The 18,144-nt window shown below is 25.8% G+C and overlaps 1 protein-coding gene across 3 annotated transcripts in view; it reads right to left on the bottom strand.

The window, feature by feature from the left end:
* Positions 1-18,144, bottom strand: part of LOC136970469 (sodium-dependent dopamine transporter-like) — a 65,194-nt gene that overhangs the window by 23,491 nt on the left and 23,559 nt on the right. For all 3 annotated transcript variants that reach the window (XM_067264912.1, XM_067264913.1, XM_067264911.1), the window contains exons 4-11: positions 17,872-18,093; positions 15,521-15,652; positions 14,958-15,174; positions 10,355-10,493; positions 10,129-10,263; positions 8,953-9,056; positions 8,020-8,257; positions 7,804-7,941 (exon numbers count right to left, since the gene is read on the bottom strand). In XM_067264912.1, coding sequence (XP_067121013.1) covers positions 7,804-7,941; positions 8,020-8,257; positions 8,953-9,056; positions 10,129-10,263; positions 10,355-10,493; positions 14,958-15,174; positions 15,521-15,652; positions 17,872-18,093 — 1,325 coding nt within the window. The remainder of the gene's footprint in view (positions 1-7,803; positions 7,942-8,019; positions 8,258-8,952; positions 9,057-10,128; positions 10,264-10,354; positions 10,494-14,957; positions 15,175-15,520; positions 15,653-17,871; positions 18,094-18,144) is intronic.

Below are 18,144 nucleotides of genomic sequence, written 5' to 3'. Positions count from 1 at the left end.
TGCATGTTTACATAAACAGAATTTATTATAAAACATTTTGCTATATAAAATATCAATATATTTCGAATTACAGTACTAATTGAATAGTTGTACATTCACTTAATCGTAATCTTTTTAATCAATGAATGAGAAAGATCAATACACTTTTATAAAAGATCAATCAATACACTCACATAAAAGTAAATTTATTGATTCTTATTAAAATAATAGAGAAAAGCATAAAAATGTTTAAAAAGTAACCCACTTAATAGAAATAATTACAAATATTTAATAAAGATTATTATTTTGTCATAAGTGGCTCAACAAAATTCACTACGTACCAAAAACTATTGGGCACAAAAGAGTTTACAGAACTCTTTCCAATATTTTATAGAAATAAGATGTCTTTAGTACAAAATAGAGAGAAGAATTCGTATTTAAAACTAAATTAATTTATCTAATAGATATTTTCCATGTAAATTATTTGTAATAATCAAATTATTGACGTTATTTTAATAATAATAATAATAATAATCAACATAATAATAATAATAAATTAAGAAATTATCGAAAAATGTTGATATATACTACAAAACTGTTCGAAGTCCTCGTGTGTGAGGAGGTTTTTTTGAGCGAAAGAGAAATAACCATTAAAATTTATTAAACTAAACTAAAGTAAAGTAAAAGTAGAATGGATTAATAACAACAGAACCAGAAAAAGAAAATTGGCAGAAGAAAATCTAACGGTTAAATGTAACGGTAAAAGGATACAATGAAATTGAGCGAATAACGAAAAAAACACATTGTATTTTCGTGTAAAAAACTAAAAACACGATGATAAACTATTTAATTATAAAACAAAAACTATATAATTTTAAAAGAATGTCTTATTTAGAATAATTTTAAAATAAATCAATATAAATATAAAAATATATTCTAATAAAAGAATGAGATAAAACTAGTTTGGTGATAAGATACAGTAAAGCAATACATGGATCCTGATGAATCCCTTGGCGCAATACATGGTGCCAAGAGGATGACTGATAAAAGGATTTTCTATAGGAAATTGGCTCCTATTTAGGTTTAAACGTGTTGATCAGGGCGAACCCGCCACTAACTATCACTGGCCAGTGATTTTTATCACGTTAAAGTGAGATAGGCTATAAATAACAAAGTTTTTACTGTTATGAAGGAACTTAAAATACTTGTTTAAAACAGTATTTTGCTCCTACAGGGAGAGAAAATACTGTTTTAAATAATAACTTTCTACTAAAATAACTGAAAATTTTTAATTGTTACAAGATGACACTAAAATATATCTGTTTTTTTCAGTTATATTCGAATTATAATTTTATATAATATTCTTATATTTTATAAATTTCAATAAAGAAAATTGTATATTGTCTTGCTAAAAAAAAAGTACAAAAATCCGAAATTATTTTTGGATTAATTTGATTGACTTTAACACCACAAAGAAAAACATTTTGGTTGGTCGATTAATTTTCTATAATGTCATAATTTTTTTTATAGTTTATTAAGTTCGTAATAAAATAAAAAGGATTCATCGATAATAAAATAAATAATAGCCAATCCTATTTATTTATTTAGCTTTTATAGCGAATTTTTTTATATACTAAGAAAGAGAACAAGCAAAAACAACTACTATTAAATTCTCTTTCTAGATATTTGCAGTATTACTTAAGTCAGTTAAATGTTTTAATTTATTTACTAAATAAAATTTAGTATAAAAAAAAATTAAAGTAAATTTATTAAATTTTAAATATTAAAAGTTTAGAATATCGTTCAGTCAAATATTTTAATGCTTGTTATATTAATCTGTAAGGCGATATAGATTAACTATTAAAATTAAATTGTTAAAAGTTCTACTTTAAATGAACTTAACGTGTAAATTCGTTCAATAAAAACCGTTTACTTGAGGATTAAATAAACAAAATAACAAAAAAAAAAAACACTTGAAAGAAAATTTTCTCTGCAATTTCTCGTTTGCTCGTTTGTTAAATTACATTCTCATTTTATGTTATATAATGCTATTTTTAACCACAAGAAAATCTATTCGTTAATCCTTTTTTGTTTGTTTGTTTTTCTCTCTGTTATCATACAAATCTTTCTCTCTGCTTCTTACAGCCACGACAGGGTTTTATAGTGTCGCTTCTTTTCTCTCCGTTTATTCTTGCGTCAAACTCAGAATAAATAGTGAATTATTCACAATAAATTCATCGTTAACATAATAATTGAACGATAACCAATGACAAGAACGAAAGATTCACCCTAATCAATTTATAAAAACACCAAAAATATTAACCAATAAAGTTATTTGGGATAAAAATTGCCGAATTTAAGCGGTTAAGGCTCTGGGGGACACGGAATCGAATCCAAGCGGCCAACAATGGCGCGTTATCCTACGGGAAAGAAGAGCAATTGACTAGGGCCTTCGCCGACAGGAAGCCCCCAAACCAATCTTTTATAAGAAAATATTTCCTCCAAATTCTCCCCGAAAAAAATATGCCTGAAGTCAACACTGTACGTGTGGACCCCTAATTCAAATATGCTTAGGCGCTCATGAAGCGCCATTGGACGGTCGAATACCCCAAGAATTTTTCATGGGTGATGAATCCCGAATGTGTTGGGTCCTGTCACACGCCATCAGTCTTTCCATTGTGGGCTTGGACCACATAGAGGGGCGACGGTATGAGAAAAATGGTATGGTATGGAAAATAAGTATAGAAAAAAGTCCTCTTAGTATTCACAAGGCGGAAAGAGTAAAAGAAAATGGAGTTGTTTTTTTAGAACAGTTAATAACAGACTTCTTAAAATGCTACTGATACATTTATATTATATTTTCTCATCTACTTTAAATGGGATTTTTCACATGAATGGAATTGTTTCGAGTAAATCGTCTTCGAATTAATTACGAGTCTGTATATATCTTAAGCTTCCGCACTTAAAGGATGGAAACATAAAATCACTGTATCTAATAATTAAATTTTAGAGTAATGAATAATAATTTATCTAGGTCTTTTATTTAATACTTGGCATGAGAATCTGACAAATGAATATTTAATTTATATTAAAATCTGTCTAAGAATCTGAATAATTTTCTATTTATAATTAACTTCTTAATGTTAAGAATGTGCAGAATTTAAATCATATATATCTTAAATACAGAACTTTCCAGTTACAAATAATCTAATATTTTCATTTACTATCAAAAAGAAACGAGCAAAAATTATTGTAACATCGTCACAATTCCGGGCTGCAGTTTTAAATCATATTTTTAATTTATTTAATTTAAAATATATGCTCTCGATCTCAAATTAGTAGTGTCTTCCCCTGTAAATCATACTTTCCCTGATAACAACAGTCATGCTGGTCATCTACGTAACTCCGTTCTGGAGAAATTTTTGAATCGAACTCACGTGACTTCCGGTCTAGCCGGAAATACGCATATAGTTAATCTGGGCCTTCATATCTGGTCTCGACTTTCATCTATCTAACACCGTTCTCAAGATTAAGGAAGTACAGAAGGACAGAAAAAATTTATAGGTCTACAATTGTCTTCAAATTACAGCCCAATAAATACAGATACAATTGTAAAACTAACAAGTAACTAATCACAAATAAAGGCAAATTGTAAGACTAAGTCTATTAGTTTTAATTTAATTATTAGAAAATATTACGTTAACATTTTCTAATGCCTCGATTTAAAGAAATTAAAACTTTAAGGATTAGATAAATGTTTTAATGTTTTCAATATTAACGTGATTAAATATAAACTATTAAAATTATACTTAAGAATCTTCCTTTAAATATGAATTAATGATAGATAGTTGCCATTTACAATGATTTTTTTTTAATTGCAAAGATATTCTAATGAGAATCGTAAATGAAAATGGATGTTTAACGCGATGATGATAAACGTGTTCATTCTTCTTTTCAGAAACTAATTTCTACTTCAAATTTTATGTGTAATAATGGCTTTCTTTAGCTATTTCCTCTAATTACCGATGTTAATAAGGATAATAAACTTTATTTTATATTTTACAACCGGATGGTCGAGCAGTTAAGGCATTAACCTTGCGCCCTGAGGAACCGATATTGAATACAGGCGGGCTAAAATTTCAGAAAATTTTCATTGGTGGTCTGCCCCGAATATCTGGTTGCTCCATTTGAATCTGGCCAAGCCCATAATGGGCATGGGAAGAAAACGCTATTTACTCTTACTCGTTGATGTTCATAGGGCGAAAAGTCAGAAAATGAAAACAACCCAACATAAACTTTTCTTAAATAGGATTAGATTGATGTAAGAAACGTATGGACGATCTGCGAAGATCAAGAGATGCCTCCCAGGAGAACTTTCTACACTGACCCTTATTTTTAAAAACTTAAGTCAATTCTTATAATTAATAATACTTTAGTTATTTAATTATTTCAATTGAAAAGTATTGTATTTCAAATAAAAAAAAACATACCTACGAAAATGATTAATAAGCTACTGTAACGAAGTTAATACATAAATTTGAAGATCATCCTGCCACTGTTTACATATTTTAACCATTAGATATAAAGGCAGAGGTTAAATCCTCCGTAGGATAACAACAAAAAAAAACTTTTGGTGTTTTATGATATTTAGAATTCATTCTGATTCATAGCGCTTAAATTCTCTATCTGAAGATTTTATAGTGCTTTAAGCCGAGTATACTTGAAAAATATGTGCAAAATATACGATCGATGCTACCAAGAACTTCTTTCGGAATAACACTATTTTAGTCACAACTCAGTTCACCAGACGCCGTTAAATAACATATTTATTATAGAAATGAAAATTAATTTGTTGCGGTATGTTTAAAATGAATCGAAGTCAAAAGATCTTAAGGTTTATTGCCAAAATATAGTGATTGCACCCTAAACAAAATCTGCCATCCTGAATTTTTTGCATCTTTCTATAAGTGTTCTTCCTGTTGAGTATAAATACTCAACAGGAAGAACACAGAAAGAACTATAAGAGAGAGCTGCATAACGAACACAAGGAAGAACTCTAAGACTGAGCTACAAGGAACAGAAGGAAGAATTAAAAGACTGAGCTACAAGGAACAGAAGGAAAAATTAAAAGACTGAGCTACAAGGAACGAAAGGAAGAACTATAAGACTAGCTACAAGGAACAGAAGGAAGAATTAAAAGACTGAGCTACAAGGAACAGAAGGAAAAATTAAAAGACTGAGCTACAAGGAACGAAAGGAAGAACTATAAGACTAGCTACAAGGAACAGAAGGAAGAATTAAAAGACTGAGCTACAAGGAACAGAAAGAAAGAACTAAAAAGCACTACGAAAGAACTAGGAAGAATCAAAATAAAACCAGAAACAATGAAGACAGTACTAAGAACTAAAAATTAAAAAAGAATATGGAAACATTTTTTTTAATTTTGAATTTAATCTAACTTTTTTACAATTATTTAATTTGTATTTCTAAATTCATCTAATTTTTTAATCATCGATTTCTAATTGTTAACATTCCCAATTCTCTCGTTGAATTGAATAATTAAAAAACTATTAATTTATATTATACAAATAATAATAATTCATTTAAAAGTATTATATTAAATAAGTAGATTTCACGAAGAAAGTAAATTATTTTTTATTACAGTTAAATATTTTCCGTTTAACGAATGTTATTTATTTAATGCTTTACGTAAGCAACGAACGGTTTGAAAATAATAAAACTTATATTATTTGTATTATTTAGAATTAATAACAATATAAAAACTCAATATATTACTAAAATGAATCATTTATATCGAATAACTTTGAATGAAAATTAGTTAAGTCCGTCTTTTATCATTATTGCCTCAATGTATGTATATTTTAGTGGATATAGATTTAGTATTTCTCAAAAATATATAAAATTAATTTAAAAAATAGCATTAAAATGTAAAAAATTAAACTTTTAAAATATATTTTCTCTAGTTTTTAAGTATCTTACGGCATACAAAGTGGTTAAATTGGACAAATTAAATACCAAATCGCTCTTCCGCTAAGATAACAAAAACTATTTTTTTCACTTAAAAATAATATCAATCTTATTATAAATAATTAGCTGAAGAGTGAATACAATATCAAATCAAATATTTGACTCGTTTTTTTGTATTATAACAAGGTTAAACATAATGAATAGGCATGCTAAGTATTTAATTCAAGATATTATATTTACTTTTCAATTAATTGTTAACTTAAGAGTGATTGTGAAAAGTAATTTTTCTTGCCGTAGTCGTAAAGAAAATTCTAATATTAACGAAGTAAAAAATTTACGCAAACTTCAATCATATTTATTTCATTCTTTGCACTTCCCCGATTTAACGATTACGATGAAAAGAGATTAAGTTAAATATTGAACTTAAAAGCTCAATATTTATCTTCATCTTTTTTTTATAATTGTTATAGTTGTTTACAATGCCTTTAAATAAAAGATACAACAGACTGTAAATTTTAAACTTCACGTGTAGAAGAAACACGAGGTCTACAATTGTTCTACACCACAATGTCACAAGGTAAAATCGTCCTGAATTTTGAGGCTCCTCAATAGGATTAAATTGTCTATAAAGTTCCTCTAATGGCGATACAATTTAAAATTACACTTAATAAAAATAAACTTGGACTAGAAATTCATTTAAAATTCATACGTACCGTACGTAATAGTTTTAAATAAAATTGTTTTTAAAATTAATCTGGCGAAAAATTTGTAATTTTTAAATTGTACTGCCACCAGATGGACTTTTAACACAATTTTTACATATTAAGGCGGAGAAGAACCTCAAAATAAAGGTCGACTCAGCCGTGTGACGTTGTACTGTACCTGCGATGTTAGAAGGACAATTACGAAGTCCTTGTATCACTTCTAAGGATGACTTTTAAATAAATTTATCGTCCAGGGTTAATAAGAGTAAATTTTATATTATGTTGAAACTTCTTAATTAAAAATTTTACAAAAATTTCGAAAGAGACAGAATTGTAAAGTTGTAAATTGAAGAATTTACAACTTTATGACATACCTAATCGAATTTTAAGGGGTTCTAACTCTTAAAGGAATTAATAAATTAATCGACCGATTGATTGATCGATACCTAATCGAATTTTAGCATTTAAACCTACTACATATTCCTGTAGGATAAACTTTCATGAAGAAAATTGCCTACTAAAGTTACGAAGAAAAGTCGTTCAGGACAGATGAAATTTGAAAACCTAACTAGAGAATAAATTTGTGTATATCTCACATTTCATATATTTAACAATAATAAATTTAAATAAAATTGATTTTTTACATAATCAAATGATATAGAATTTGTGAATTTTTCATCTTTAAAAATTGATGATATTTTTACTAATTCAAAAATCTATGTAAAAATTACTTTTTCATGTTAATAATTTTAGAAATGTGATTTTCTTTTTAGTTTATTATTAAAATATGTGCAATATTGTGCAATTTTACCATATTTTAATCTTCGAATTGTCCTATTAATTCATTACGTTTGAACCTTCCATAATTGATCAAGCAAGTAGACACATGCAAGATGGCTCAAAAGTCAATTGTCTTTTTATCTGTACATTCATTATGTTTATCGAAAGAAATATTAAAATAAGGAAAAAATATGGAAGGGAATAACTATGACCTAATGCAATTCAAATCTTCGATGAATAAAAGTTAGATTTCTACACAAACATCTTAACGAATATCTCATTTCATTTCTTTGAATAAATATAGCTGTTTCCAGAAAATTAACGTTTTATAATAATAAAAAAATTAGCTTACCCTGGTGACATTAATTATTCCAATAAAAAAAGATATGGATATAATAAAAGCGGTAAATATTTGTCTACTAAATCTGCATTGCAGATAGTCCCTAAACTCGTCCATTAATCCTGTTATTACAGATTCAAGTCCTCCCATCTGAAAGTCCATAAGAAAATGTATATTTTAAAAAGAAATAATGAGTATAAACAATATCTTCAAAATTAACATACTCACAGCACTATCAAGACCGAGCGTTAATAACATAAAAAAGAAAATAACTGCCCAAAAGGAACCTCCTGGAAGAGTTGCAAGAGCTTCAGGATACACTTGAAATACTAAACCATGTCCATCAGCAGCTACTTTATTAATAGGTACACCATGTTTATTGGCCATATAACCCAAATAAACAAATATGACAAAACCACTATAAAGACTTGTAAAACTGTTTACTGCTGTGGTTATGATGCAGTCTCTGAAAAATGTATAACAGTATATTTATTAAATATATACAATATTCATTTACATCACACAATTATTACAATATTCAATTAATTATATTGTTTATTATAATTAATACACCTATCTTCATTTATATTATTTATGATGCTGTTTGAATTTAGAAAATAGAGGATTTACATTTTAATATCACATGACAAACCTTTACGTCTTTGTGATATTCATTATTATGCATTCTTATGATTATCAGAATTAAAGGATTTATTTTATCAAATCTTTTATTTTTATTGAATCAAATAAGCTATTGTAAATTCAAAATTCATTATTCATTAAAACTTCATAAAGTTTCAATGTAGAAAAAAAATGAAATTACGACACAGTTAAATTAATTAAAATTATTGAAATCCATGCTGCAATCAGGAAAATTCTGATGGTGAAATTAATAATTATTAAATGATTTATGCAAATTCAATCAAAAAACAGATCCATAAATAGCAATTTTTATATTTAAAAAACAAACTTAAAGATGTTTTTCTATCGCATATAAAACTTTGTCGATTATTCTATATATAAACACTAATAAATAAGAATATTAAACAATATTAAATTATACAATTATTCAAAATAATTTCTAAAGTTTGAATTAAATATATATTTTTATATATTATAATTTTTTAAATTAAAATAGGTAAAATAAATTAATAATAATACCTATAACAGTTATTTTTAAAGGTGTTATAAGAAGCATAAGTTAAATGAACACCAAATCCAACTCCTACTGAAAAAAACACTTGCACAGCAGCTTCAATCCAAACCTAAATTCGAATTTAAATTTAAAAAAAAAATGATTAAAATAAAACTAAAGATTTGTAATACGTAAGTTTAAATAACAAAACTAAAATTTATTTAAATATAAGTAAAATAATTTTGTAAAAAGATGGGGGAAATGTTTTTCGGACTGAAGTAAACTTTTATTAATTTCATATAATTTATTTTAATTTTAGAAATGTGTTGTAAGATTAAACTAAATTGTAAAAAAAAAAAAAAAAATCAAAAACTAGAGATCAGCCAAATCTAGGAGTGTAAAGAGTAGGAGAGCCGTCAGGGAAGGGAAAATTTAGAGGCCAGTAATGATATCTATCTCTATAAAGTCATTTTTACTAAGAGAAAATAAGACATTTAAGATTGTATTTTATTAATAGAGAAACATACTATATAAGGTAGAGGACCCCATTATGGCCCATTTTGGATTATTATTTTCATTAACTCCAATTTTTTTTTCCAAAAAATGACTGAGCTATCGTCTAAATTCTAGGTGGCAGCTTAGCATTTCTTGGAAAAAAGGAAGTTAGTCGAAATAATAGTCCAAACTTGGTGGATCATAATGAAACCCCTACTTTATTTCATTTGTTCAAAAAAGAAAAAAAAAGTGACTAAAGCATATTGTTAGATACCCTCGATGGCTCTGAGAATACCTCACAATGTCAAAGAATTTTTCTCTGTATGACTAATTTTGTTTTATATGTGATTTTCAGCACTTTCTACAATATATTATCGATCTTAAGCTTTTCCGCTCAATTGGAATCAGATTGTGCTTTAAGAGTTAAGGGGAAAAATCACGAAAAAATTAATTATAAGATTAAAACCACAAGTGTCAGGAATTCGAACCCGAATACTTTTCAAGATAAGTGATCAGATAGTCGCTCACTATGAAGGAAAGTGAATTATAACTATCTATAAATATTTTATAGTGAGAATTAATCATAAAATATTAATTAATTAATAGATAATCTGTAGAATTGATTATAAAATTAATCTGTAATTATTTTGAATTTAGATCGAAACCGATAACCTAAGATACAATATTATTCAAGTTAAATTTCTTACTTGAGAATCTGAAAGCCTGCTTATATCAGGACTAATATAATATATCACTCCTTCTTTCGCTCCAGGCAAAAGAATCCCACGGAATAGAAGAATGGTTAAGATAATGTAAGGTGCTGTAGCGGTTACCCAGACAACCTGAAATTTAATTTCAAGTTAGTATATATCATTGAATTTCTCACATATTCAATTATGAATATTTTAAAATATAAATAAAATTAAATCTTACTTTTCCAGAGGAATGAACTCCTTTAAAAAGCGCAAAATATATTATAATAAACACGGCAAGAAGACACAACACTAATTGCCATTTAGGATAGCCTAAATCGTCAATCCCTTCACTCAAGTGCAGTTCCAATACTTCTCGCCTTGGAAAAAAATTGATTTAATATAAAAATATATAAAATAATTCTTGCTATACAGAAAATAAATACAATTAAAACGTATTTATATAGTCAGAAATAAAAAATTTAGTTAAAAATCTACTAGTACAAAGATTTTTGTAACGTATTTATTAAGAAATATGGATTTTATGAAAAAAATAATTATAGGTTATGTTATATTGTATTATGCTTTGTTCATATTAACCATAGTCTAATAGAAACGAGCAATTATTGGACTACAATTTTTAATTTATTTAATTTAAAATACAATATATGCTCTCTATCTCAAATTAGTAGTGGCTTGCCCCCGTACATCATACGTTTCCTTTAACAATAGAGTCGTGCCAGTCGTCTAAGACCTTTCGGGGGAAATAACATGATTTCCGGTTTGCATCGGAAGTTCCTGTATAGTTATTTGAGGCCTTCTCTCCCTGGGGTTCCCATATCTAATCTCGACTTTCATCTATTTAATTCCGTTCTCGAGATTAAGGAAGGACAGACAGACAGACAGTGGGAATTTACAGTTCTATAATGTTTTCAAATTGCAACCCAATAAGTAATTTTCAGGATCTATAAGAACATGAAATTACGAATTCGTAATTTGAAATAAAATACGATAAATTAAATAAAAATGAATATAAAATTTACGTAGTTTATATGAAATAATGCATTGTAAAAAAGGATACGAAACAAAAATTATATGAAAGAAATCAAAAATAGCGGAACGTTTTAATTAATCAAAACATTTCGAAGAAGAAAAATACAACGCACTCCACTGCCCAAATAGAATCATTCCCAACGTAACAAAATATCAATAAATTATTACTCTTAAAAGATTTTACAAATAACATAAATAAACTTTAATTTCTAATAATTTAAAGCACGAAATTTAATATAAATTCGTTTAGATACACAAGCTAAGTGTTTTCATAATAATAAAATATAAGAATATAAGCGAATTAAACCTCTAAAAAAAGCTAAATAAAATTATTAACTAACACGATGTATAAATAGTGTTGTTAACATTTGCATATATTTCTACATACTATATTTATTGAATTGGATTATATTTTTATATTATTTTCGCTGAATAAGAATTAATTATCATCCTCTCGACTATTAAAGTATCATTAAGAACTGTTAGTTTTATTGCTATCAACTCATTCTAGAAAGATAATTTATATAATTTAAATGCATGTTTTTAACATATTAAATAACAGAGCATATTTTGTTCCAACTCAAAGCCTTAATTTAATAAAAATTCGACATAACGAGATGCTTTTTCACGTAAAAAAACCGCTATAGATCTTTGCTATAGATACGGACCTTGACAGACATATTTGGGTGTTTATGACGATACGAGACTTGAAATACGTTCGTTAAATGACCTTTAAAATTCTTTTGAAACTTTTATTAAAAAATACGATATAATACCGGTATAGGTAACTTCCTATATTCTAGATAGAAGATCATTGTTAAAATTTATAACTAGGAAAAATTGAAATATAAATCTCTCCTAATAATACAAAGCAGTGGTTTCATAACGAAAACATAAAAGGTAATTTTATACCAACAACAAAAGACGAATGAATAAGTCTCTTATAGCATATCAACAAGATAATTCTTTATCTATAAATATTTTTTTCGTTTAAAAATTATTAAAAAGAAAGAAAAAAATTCAAATTATGAAAAAAAACTTAAAATTCTAATCTTTTGCTTAAGTAGGAAGCTTTTCAAGCTTTTAGAGTTTCAATATAAAATTATTTTTTTTTTGCGTTAATAACTTTCATTTATGAATAATACATGAAAGAAATGAAAATACTTGATGGCTAATATATAAAAAAATATTTAACAAACAAGCCATTAAACTGCTTTTAGTATAATGAGTTTAACCTCATTTTCCAAAATCAGTTTCGATTCATGTCAAAAAATCTACTTCTCAATTAGACACGGCGTCAAACATTAAATAAAATTATATACAATGTTCGAATAATTTGAATAAAGGCAATTTTCTAGCTTCAAAAGTAATTACAGTTTAAAGATTTTTACTTTTTGTCTCATTACCGATGATTTTTATAATAATAATGATGCACGAGTTAAATTTCAAAGTGAATGTTCTTTATAATCAACATTAAACAAACATCAACAGAAAAAATAAACTTACTTTTTTAATTAAGTTTACAAACACGAATAAATGTTTTTTTTCTTTTAAATATTTTTCCAGAATTCAAGTTTTTATAAAATATTGAAATTGCATAGTTTTAAGTTGCTAAAAATCTGTTGATATTTAAATTTAATAAAAAAGAAATAAATTAATTAAATTATTATTTATTGTTTAATATAAATCACTACAAGAACAAATAATTTTTATTGTTTTTTTTTTGTAGTGAAAAACTTGTAAAATCGTGTATGTTGTATTCGATTAATCTTCAAGTTTTTCAATTGTAAGGCCGCGACTCCACTAGCCGTAAAAGGGCCGTAAAACCCCTCACCGTAAAAGCTTTTACGACCTGCTCAGGCGTAAAATATCATGGTCACGTGATTAAAAGCTTTTACGGCGAGGGATTTTACGGCCCTTTTACGGCTAGTAAAGTCGCGGCCTAAAATACAGAAGATACAAAAATTAAGTGAAATTCTATTGTAAAATAAAGACGAATAATATTCATTTTGTTATTATTCGTCTTTATAGAAAATTTTTTTAACAATAGAATTTCACTTAATTTTTGTATTACATTCAATAGAATTTCACTTAATTTTTGTATTACAATTGATTAGTTTGCAAAATGATAAGCTGAGTATTGTCTCGTGATATATGACCATTAAAAAAAATTTTCTTGTAGGAAATTCTGTTTAAAAATTCTGTCTTCTTCAATATTTATATTGCTTTAAATTGATGCAGTTCTATTCTTTTATTTTATGCATGATACGTACAGCGACGTACTGCATAATCCATTAAAACGGTGGTCACTTCTTTTTAAATTGATTGAAGTACTCAAAAATAATTTGTGTGTATTGCAAGGAAATTCAATCAACTGGGTTTTTCTTTGATGATCGAGTTCTTAAGATATACATTTTGACAGAAAATAAAAAAAGATAAAAAGAAAGAGAGAGAGAGAGAGAGAGAGAGGGAAAAAAAAATAGAAAAGAAAAAGACTACATCGGTAAAAGTAAACCTAAACTGAATATAATGCAAAATAATTAGAACGATTATATGGAAATATAAACATTTAAGTTAAATATAATTTATGTAAATAATAAAAATTGATTTTTAAGTTTATCTGACGTGTGCAGAAACTCAAAAGTGGTCTGTCCACTTTTATTTTTGAAGCCTTCTATGCATTAAAAAAGTCAAAACAGTGTTAAAAAATTGTACTATATGTTTTAAATAACAATTTTAAAAAATACAGACTTTTCTTAATACTCAAGAAATTTGGGTTAGTGTTACTTATGGTTCCAAAATGGCGGCTCGTCTATGATTCCAGCAAATAGAAGAAAGGAAACAGTGGAGACGCACGTTCCAACCTAACCTAACCTATTCTAATAAATTACCATAATTATTACCAACAAAATTATTAGAATAGATTAGGTTAGGTTAGAACGTTGCGTCCCCACTATTTCCTTGCTGGAATCAGACGAGCCGCCATCTTGGAACCATAGGTAACATTAACCGAAATTTGTATTGTAACAAATATTTTTGAGTTTCTGTAAATGTGAAGATCGGATAGGAAGATATGTGAATTAATTGTGTTCGTTTTGTTGCACTTCATTTATTATTGGGAAATTATTTTAAAACTTTATAAATAAAATAAACAATAGTAAAAAAATCTAAGAGAAAACAACACTATTTGCTGCATTTTATTAATTTCTATATAATTCAGTCCTGCATGTTATAATGAAAATTTATAAGTAATATTAGAAAAATATTTTTTTAATTAATTGGTTGAAATATATTTGAAAAATTCGAAATTTTTCATTATTATTTTGCGATTTTATTTGTAGCATAAATCAATAATTATATAACATAAAGATTTTTTTTATAAAAAATTTTAAACTTAAAAAAATAATAACAATATTATTAGAAAAGATTAAAAACGAAAGATTTTTATTATTATTATTATTCATTAATATTGAATAAAGAGAATAATAAAATTTCAAAATTTATTTAAAAATTTAAAAATAATTTTTTCATTATCTAATAAGGAGCTTTTTATTTGCTGTTAAAGAATAAAAAATAAAATTGATAAATAAACAAATATTTTATGCTTGGAATTTATTTATTTTTTAAAATATATTCAAAAATAAAACAATTTTATAAAAATAAATTCCATTTGAAATATATTATCGGTTAATCCCAACAAGATGTATTGATTTTAAGAATGCGTACATAGAATTATAACATGAAAAAATATAATTTCTTATACTTGTAATACAGTTTATATAAACACTTACTCGAAAAATTCCACAACGGGTGATGTTCTGTTTCCCGGTAAAGTTCCATTGACGTCGGCGCTTTCTAAACACGTTTCCGTGTTCCAAATGTTTTGACAGTGAATCCATGGTAATTGTGGACTTATTGATGATACCATAAAAAATAATGCCCAGCATATTATAACATTGTAATAGAATGACACATACCATGAGATTAGTACAGCGCAATAACCTACACCTGATAATATAATTCTTTATTAATATTCTATGTACAATACTTTATTCTTAGTTTATATTTACATTTCATTCACCTAAAGATTCTAAAGGAAAAAAATCAGAAATATATATAGACAATTTATAAAAATAATAACATTTATACTGTTTTCGTGTATACGCTGTATTTTAAAATATATTGACAAATGTCCAAAAGAAACTATATTTTATCTTTTTAACATTATATTTGTAAAATAAGTTGCCAATTAATTTATTTTATAGGAAATGCGTGAAAATATAGCTTATAATTTCGATAAATTTTATTTATTTATTCTAATAATTAAACATAAAAATATAAATGAATAACTTGCCTTTAAAAAGCGGACATATCTTCCAGATACTGATAGGCCCTAATCTGTTATATTGACCTAAAACTAATTCCATGTAGAATAAAGGTAATGCCCCAAATATCAACATCAAAGTGTAAGGAATTAAAAATACTCCTAAAAATATATAAATTATTTATAGAATTAAACTTATAAAACAATTTTAAAATGTATATATATTTACAATATAAATTAAATAATTCAAATATTAATTATCCAGTTTTATTTTATTATGAAAGTTCATTTATTTAACCAAAAAATTATTAAATTTACTAGAAAAATTAAGTAAATAATTAATTTTTAAAATGATTTTTATTAGTTTGCCATTCGATTTTTGATATAAATCGATTATATATTTTTTCAAAGATGGATAAATTGACGTTAGATGATTATCGTTTTCATACATTAAAGACAGTAGGCTCATTTAAGTCCTTCATAAATTTCCTTTTAAAATACAAAATTCTGTATTAATTTTTTTTTCTAAAAACGATATGTTTTGGAGGAAAATATTATCGATCATTTTGCGGTCTTTCTTTCATCAGTTCTTCATTTATTTTCTTTTGATCTTTTACCCCTTACAGTTACGAAGTAAAAACTTTATGAAGTGGATTATTAATGAAATCACAAAAACTCTCAAAATTTTGGAACTTCAATTGTTACTGACATCAAAGATTACTTGGAATTATTTGAGTTAGCACTATAAATAAATGCTAAATACAAACCTATACGAGTTAAAGCTATTTCGAACACAGAAATTCAATAAACTTATTGAATTTTCTATGTTCGAAACTTCTAAAATATAACAAAAAAAAAAAGGTGGTCTTATGCCACACATCAGTTTCTTAATATATATATATATATTTATTTAAAGGTCACACGTTTTCCTCTCATTCTTCTCGTTGTAATTTCAAAAGAGTAATGTTTTAAAATTGCTTAAAATTTTTAAATTGTATTTTAGTAAATATCTCGAGAGTTTTATTTATTTATTTTTAATAAAATTATGTAAAAACACGCAAATGTATAACGTATAAACACGTGTAAAACATATATGTATAGTTAAAAATATGTGCTATATCAATATTATGACCATACAAATAATTTTGGGTTTTTGCAGAATTATCCTTTTTAATTGTCCAATCAGAGACAGATGGTCATATGTATGGTCATAATATTGATTTAATCAACAAAATTAATCCTTGGAACTTTGTTAATAATGTAGATATGCAAATTAAGAAGCTGTTCCAGAGTTCCGCCAGAGGTCAGCAGATGGATATAAATACAACTGTTTTTTACCTAAGTGATATTGTGAAGAATTGTGATACTGTATTCTTGGCGTCGGATCCTCAAAGAAAAGGTCGGCGTCAATTGTATTGTATGTATTTTTTTAATGTCATTTGTCGGTTTTAAGTTGTTACCATCTGTCTCTGATTGGACAATTAAAAAGGATAATCCTGAAAAGACCCAAAATTATTTGTATGGTCATAATATTGATTTAATCAACAAAATTAATCCTTGGAACTTTGTTAACATGTGCTATATATTCATATAAAGTTAGTTATTGCAATAATTCTATGAAAAAATTAAATAATGTGATGATAAAAATGTTTTAAATAAATATTCGGGAAATTATTTATAATAATTTAAAATTTTTCTACAATTAATTGCTATAGATTAAAATGTATAACTGAAAATTATTCATAGAATTTCTTGAATAAATCTGATAATTTGTGATAATTTCTTGAATATTTTACGAATAATTTAAAGCAAAAGAAAATTATTAAATTTTTTATTTTTAGTTTTATTTTTACATAAAATTTTCTATAAAATATAATATTTTATTGGAAAAAACTAAAAATTTTACAACTCTAAAGTCAATTTCATATCTTTTAAGGTATTTTATAAATAAAAATTTCACTTTAAAAATTCGAATGCATTGTAATATTTTCAGTCGTAATAAAAAAAATTAATAAATATAAAATTTCTTCCAACTTAACTCGAAATTTTATAATTATGATGCATAATTGCTTTTAAAAAATTTAAATTAAATTATTAAAAGACATTAAATCACGCGTTAAAAATTATATAAATAAAATCGTATTAATTCCATTTATGTTTATTAAGCTTTTAAAATATTTATAATTAAATATTTAGCTCTTATATAACGTTATTTTACGCTCATTTCAAAGTATAAACGACTCTTCCACGTTACGTCACTAGTTGATACGTATACGTACCGTATCAATTTAATTACGTAACGAATTAGTTATATCGCTGCTAAACGTATCGATTAGTTAAATAAATTTAAAAATAAATAAAATAAGGTAATAAATTCTCACCTCCTCCATTTCTGTAACAAAGATAGGGAAATCTCCAAACATTAGCTAAATCGACAGCAAAACCGATAATTGAAAGTAAGAAATCAGCTTTTTTATTCCAAATTGGACGATTCGATGTAGAGTTAACATTATTCGTGTCTGGTAATTGTATTTTGTTTGTAACTTCAGAAAATCCAGTTTCTTTCTCTAATTCTATTTCCGTAGAATCGGATGTACCTTGTCCTAAATAGAATATACATTTGTTACTTACTTCCTTCATAACGTTAATTTTTT

The sequence above is a fragment of the Centruroides vittatus genome, unplaced genomic scaffold, assembly GCF_030686945.1.
Source record: "Centruroides vittatus isolate TY-2023 unplaced genomic scaffold, ASM3068694v2 contig_199, whole genome shotgun sequence".
In the NCBI taxonomy this organism is placed as follows: Eukaryota; Metazoa; Arthropoda; class Arachnida; order Scorpiones; family Buthidae; genus Centruroides; species Centruroides vittatus.
This window is presented reverse-complemented; position numbering and strand designations above follow the sequence as displayed.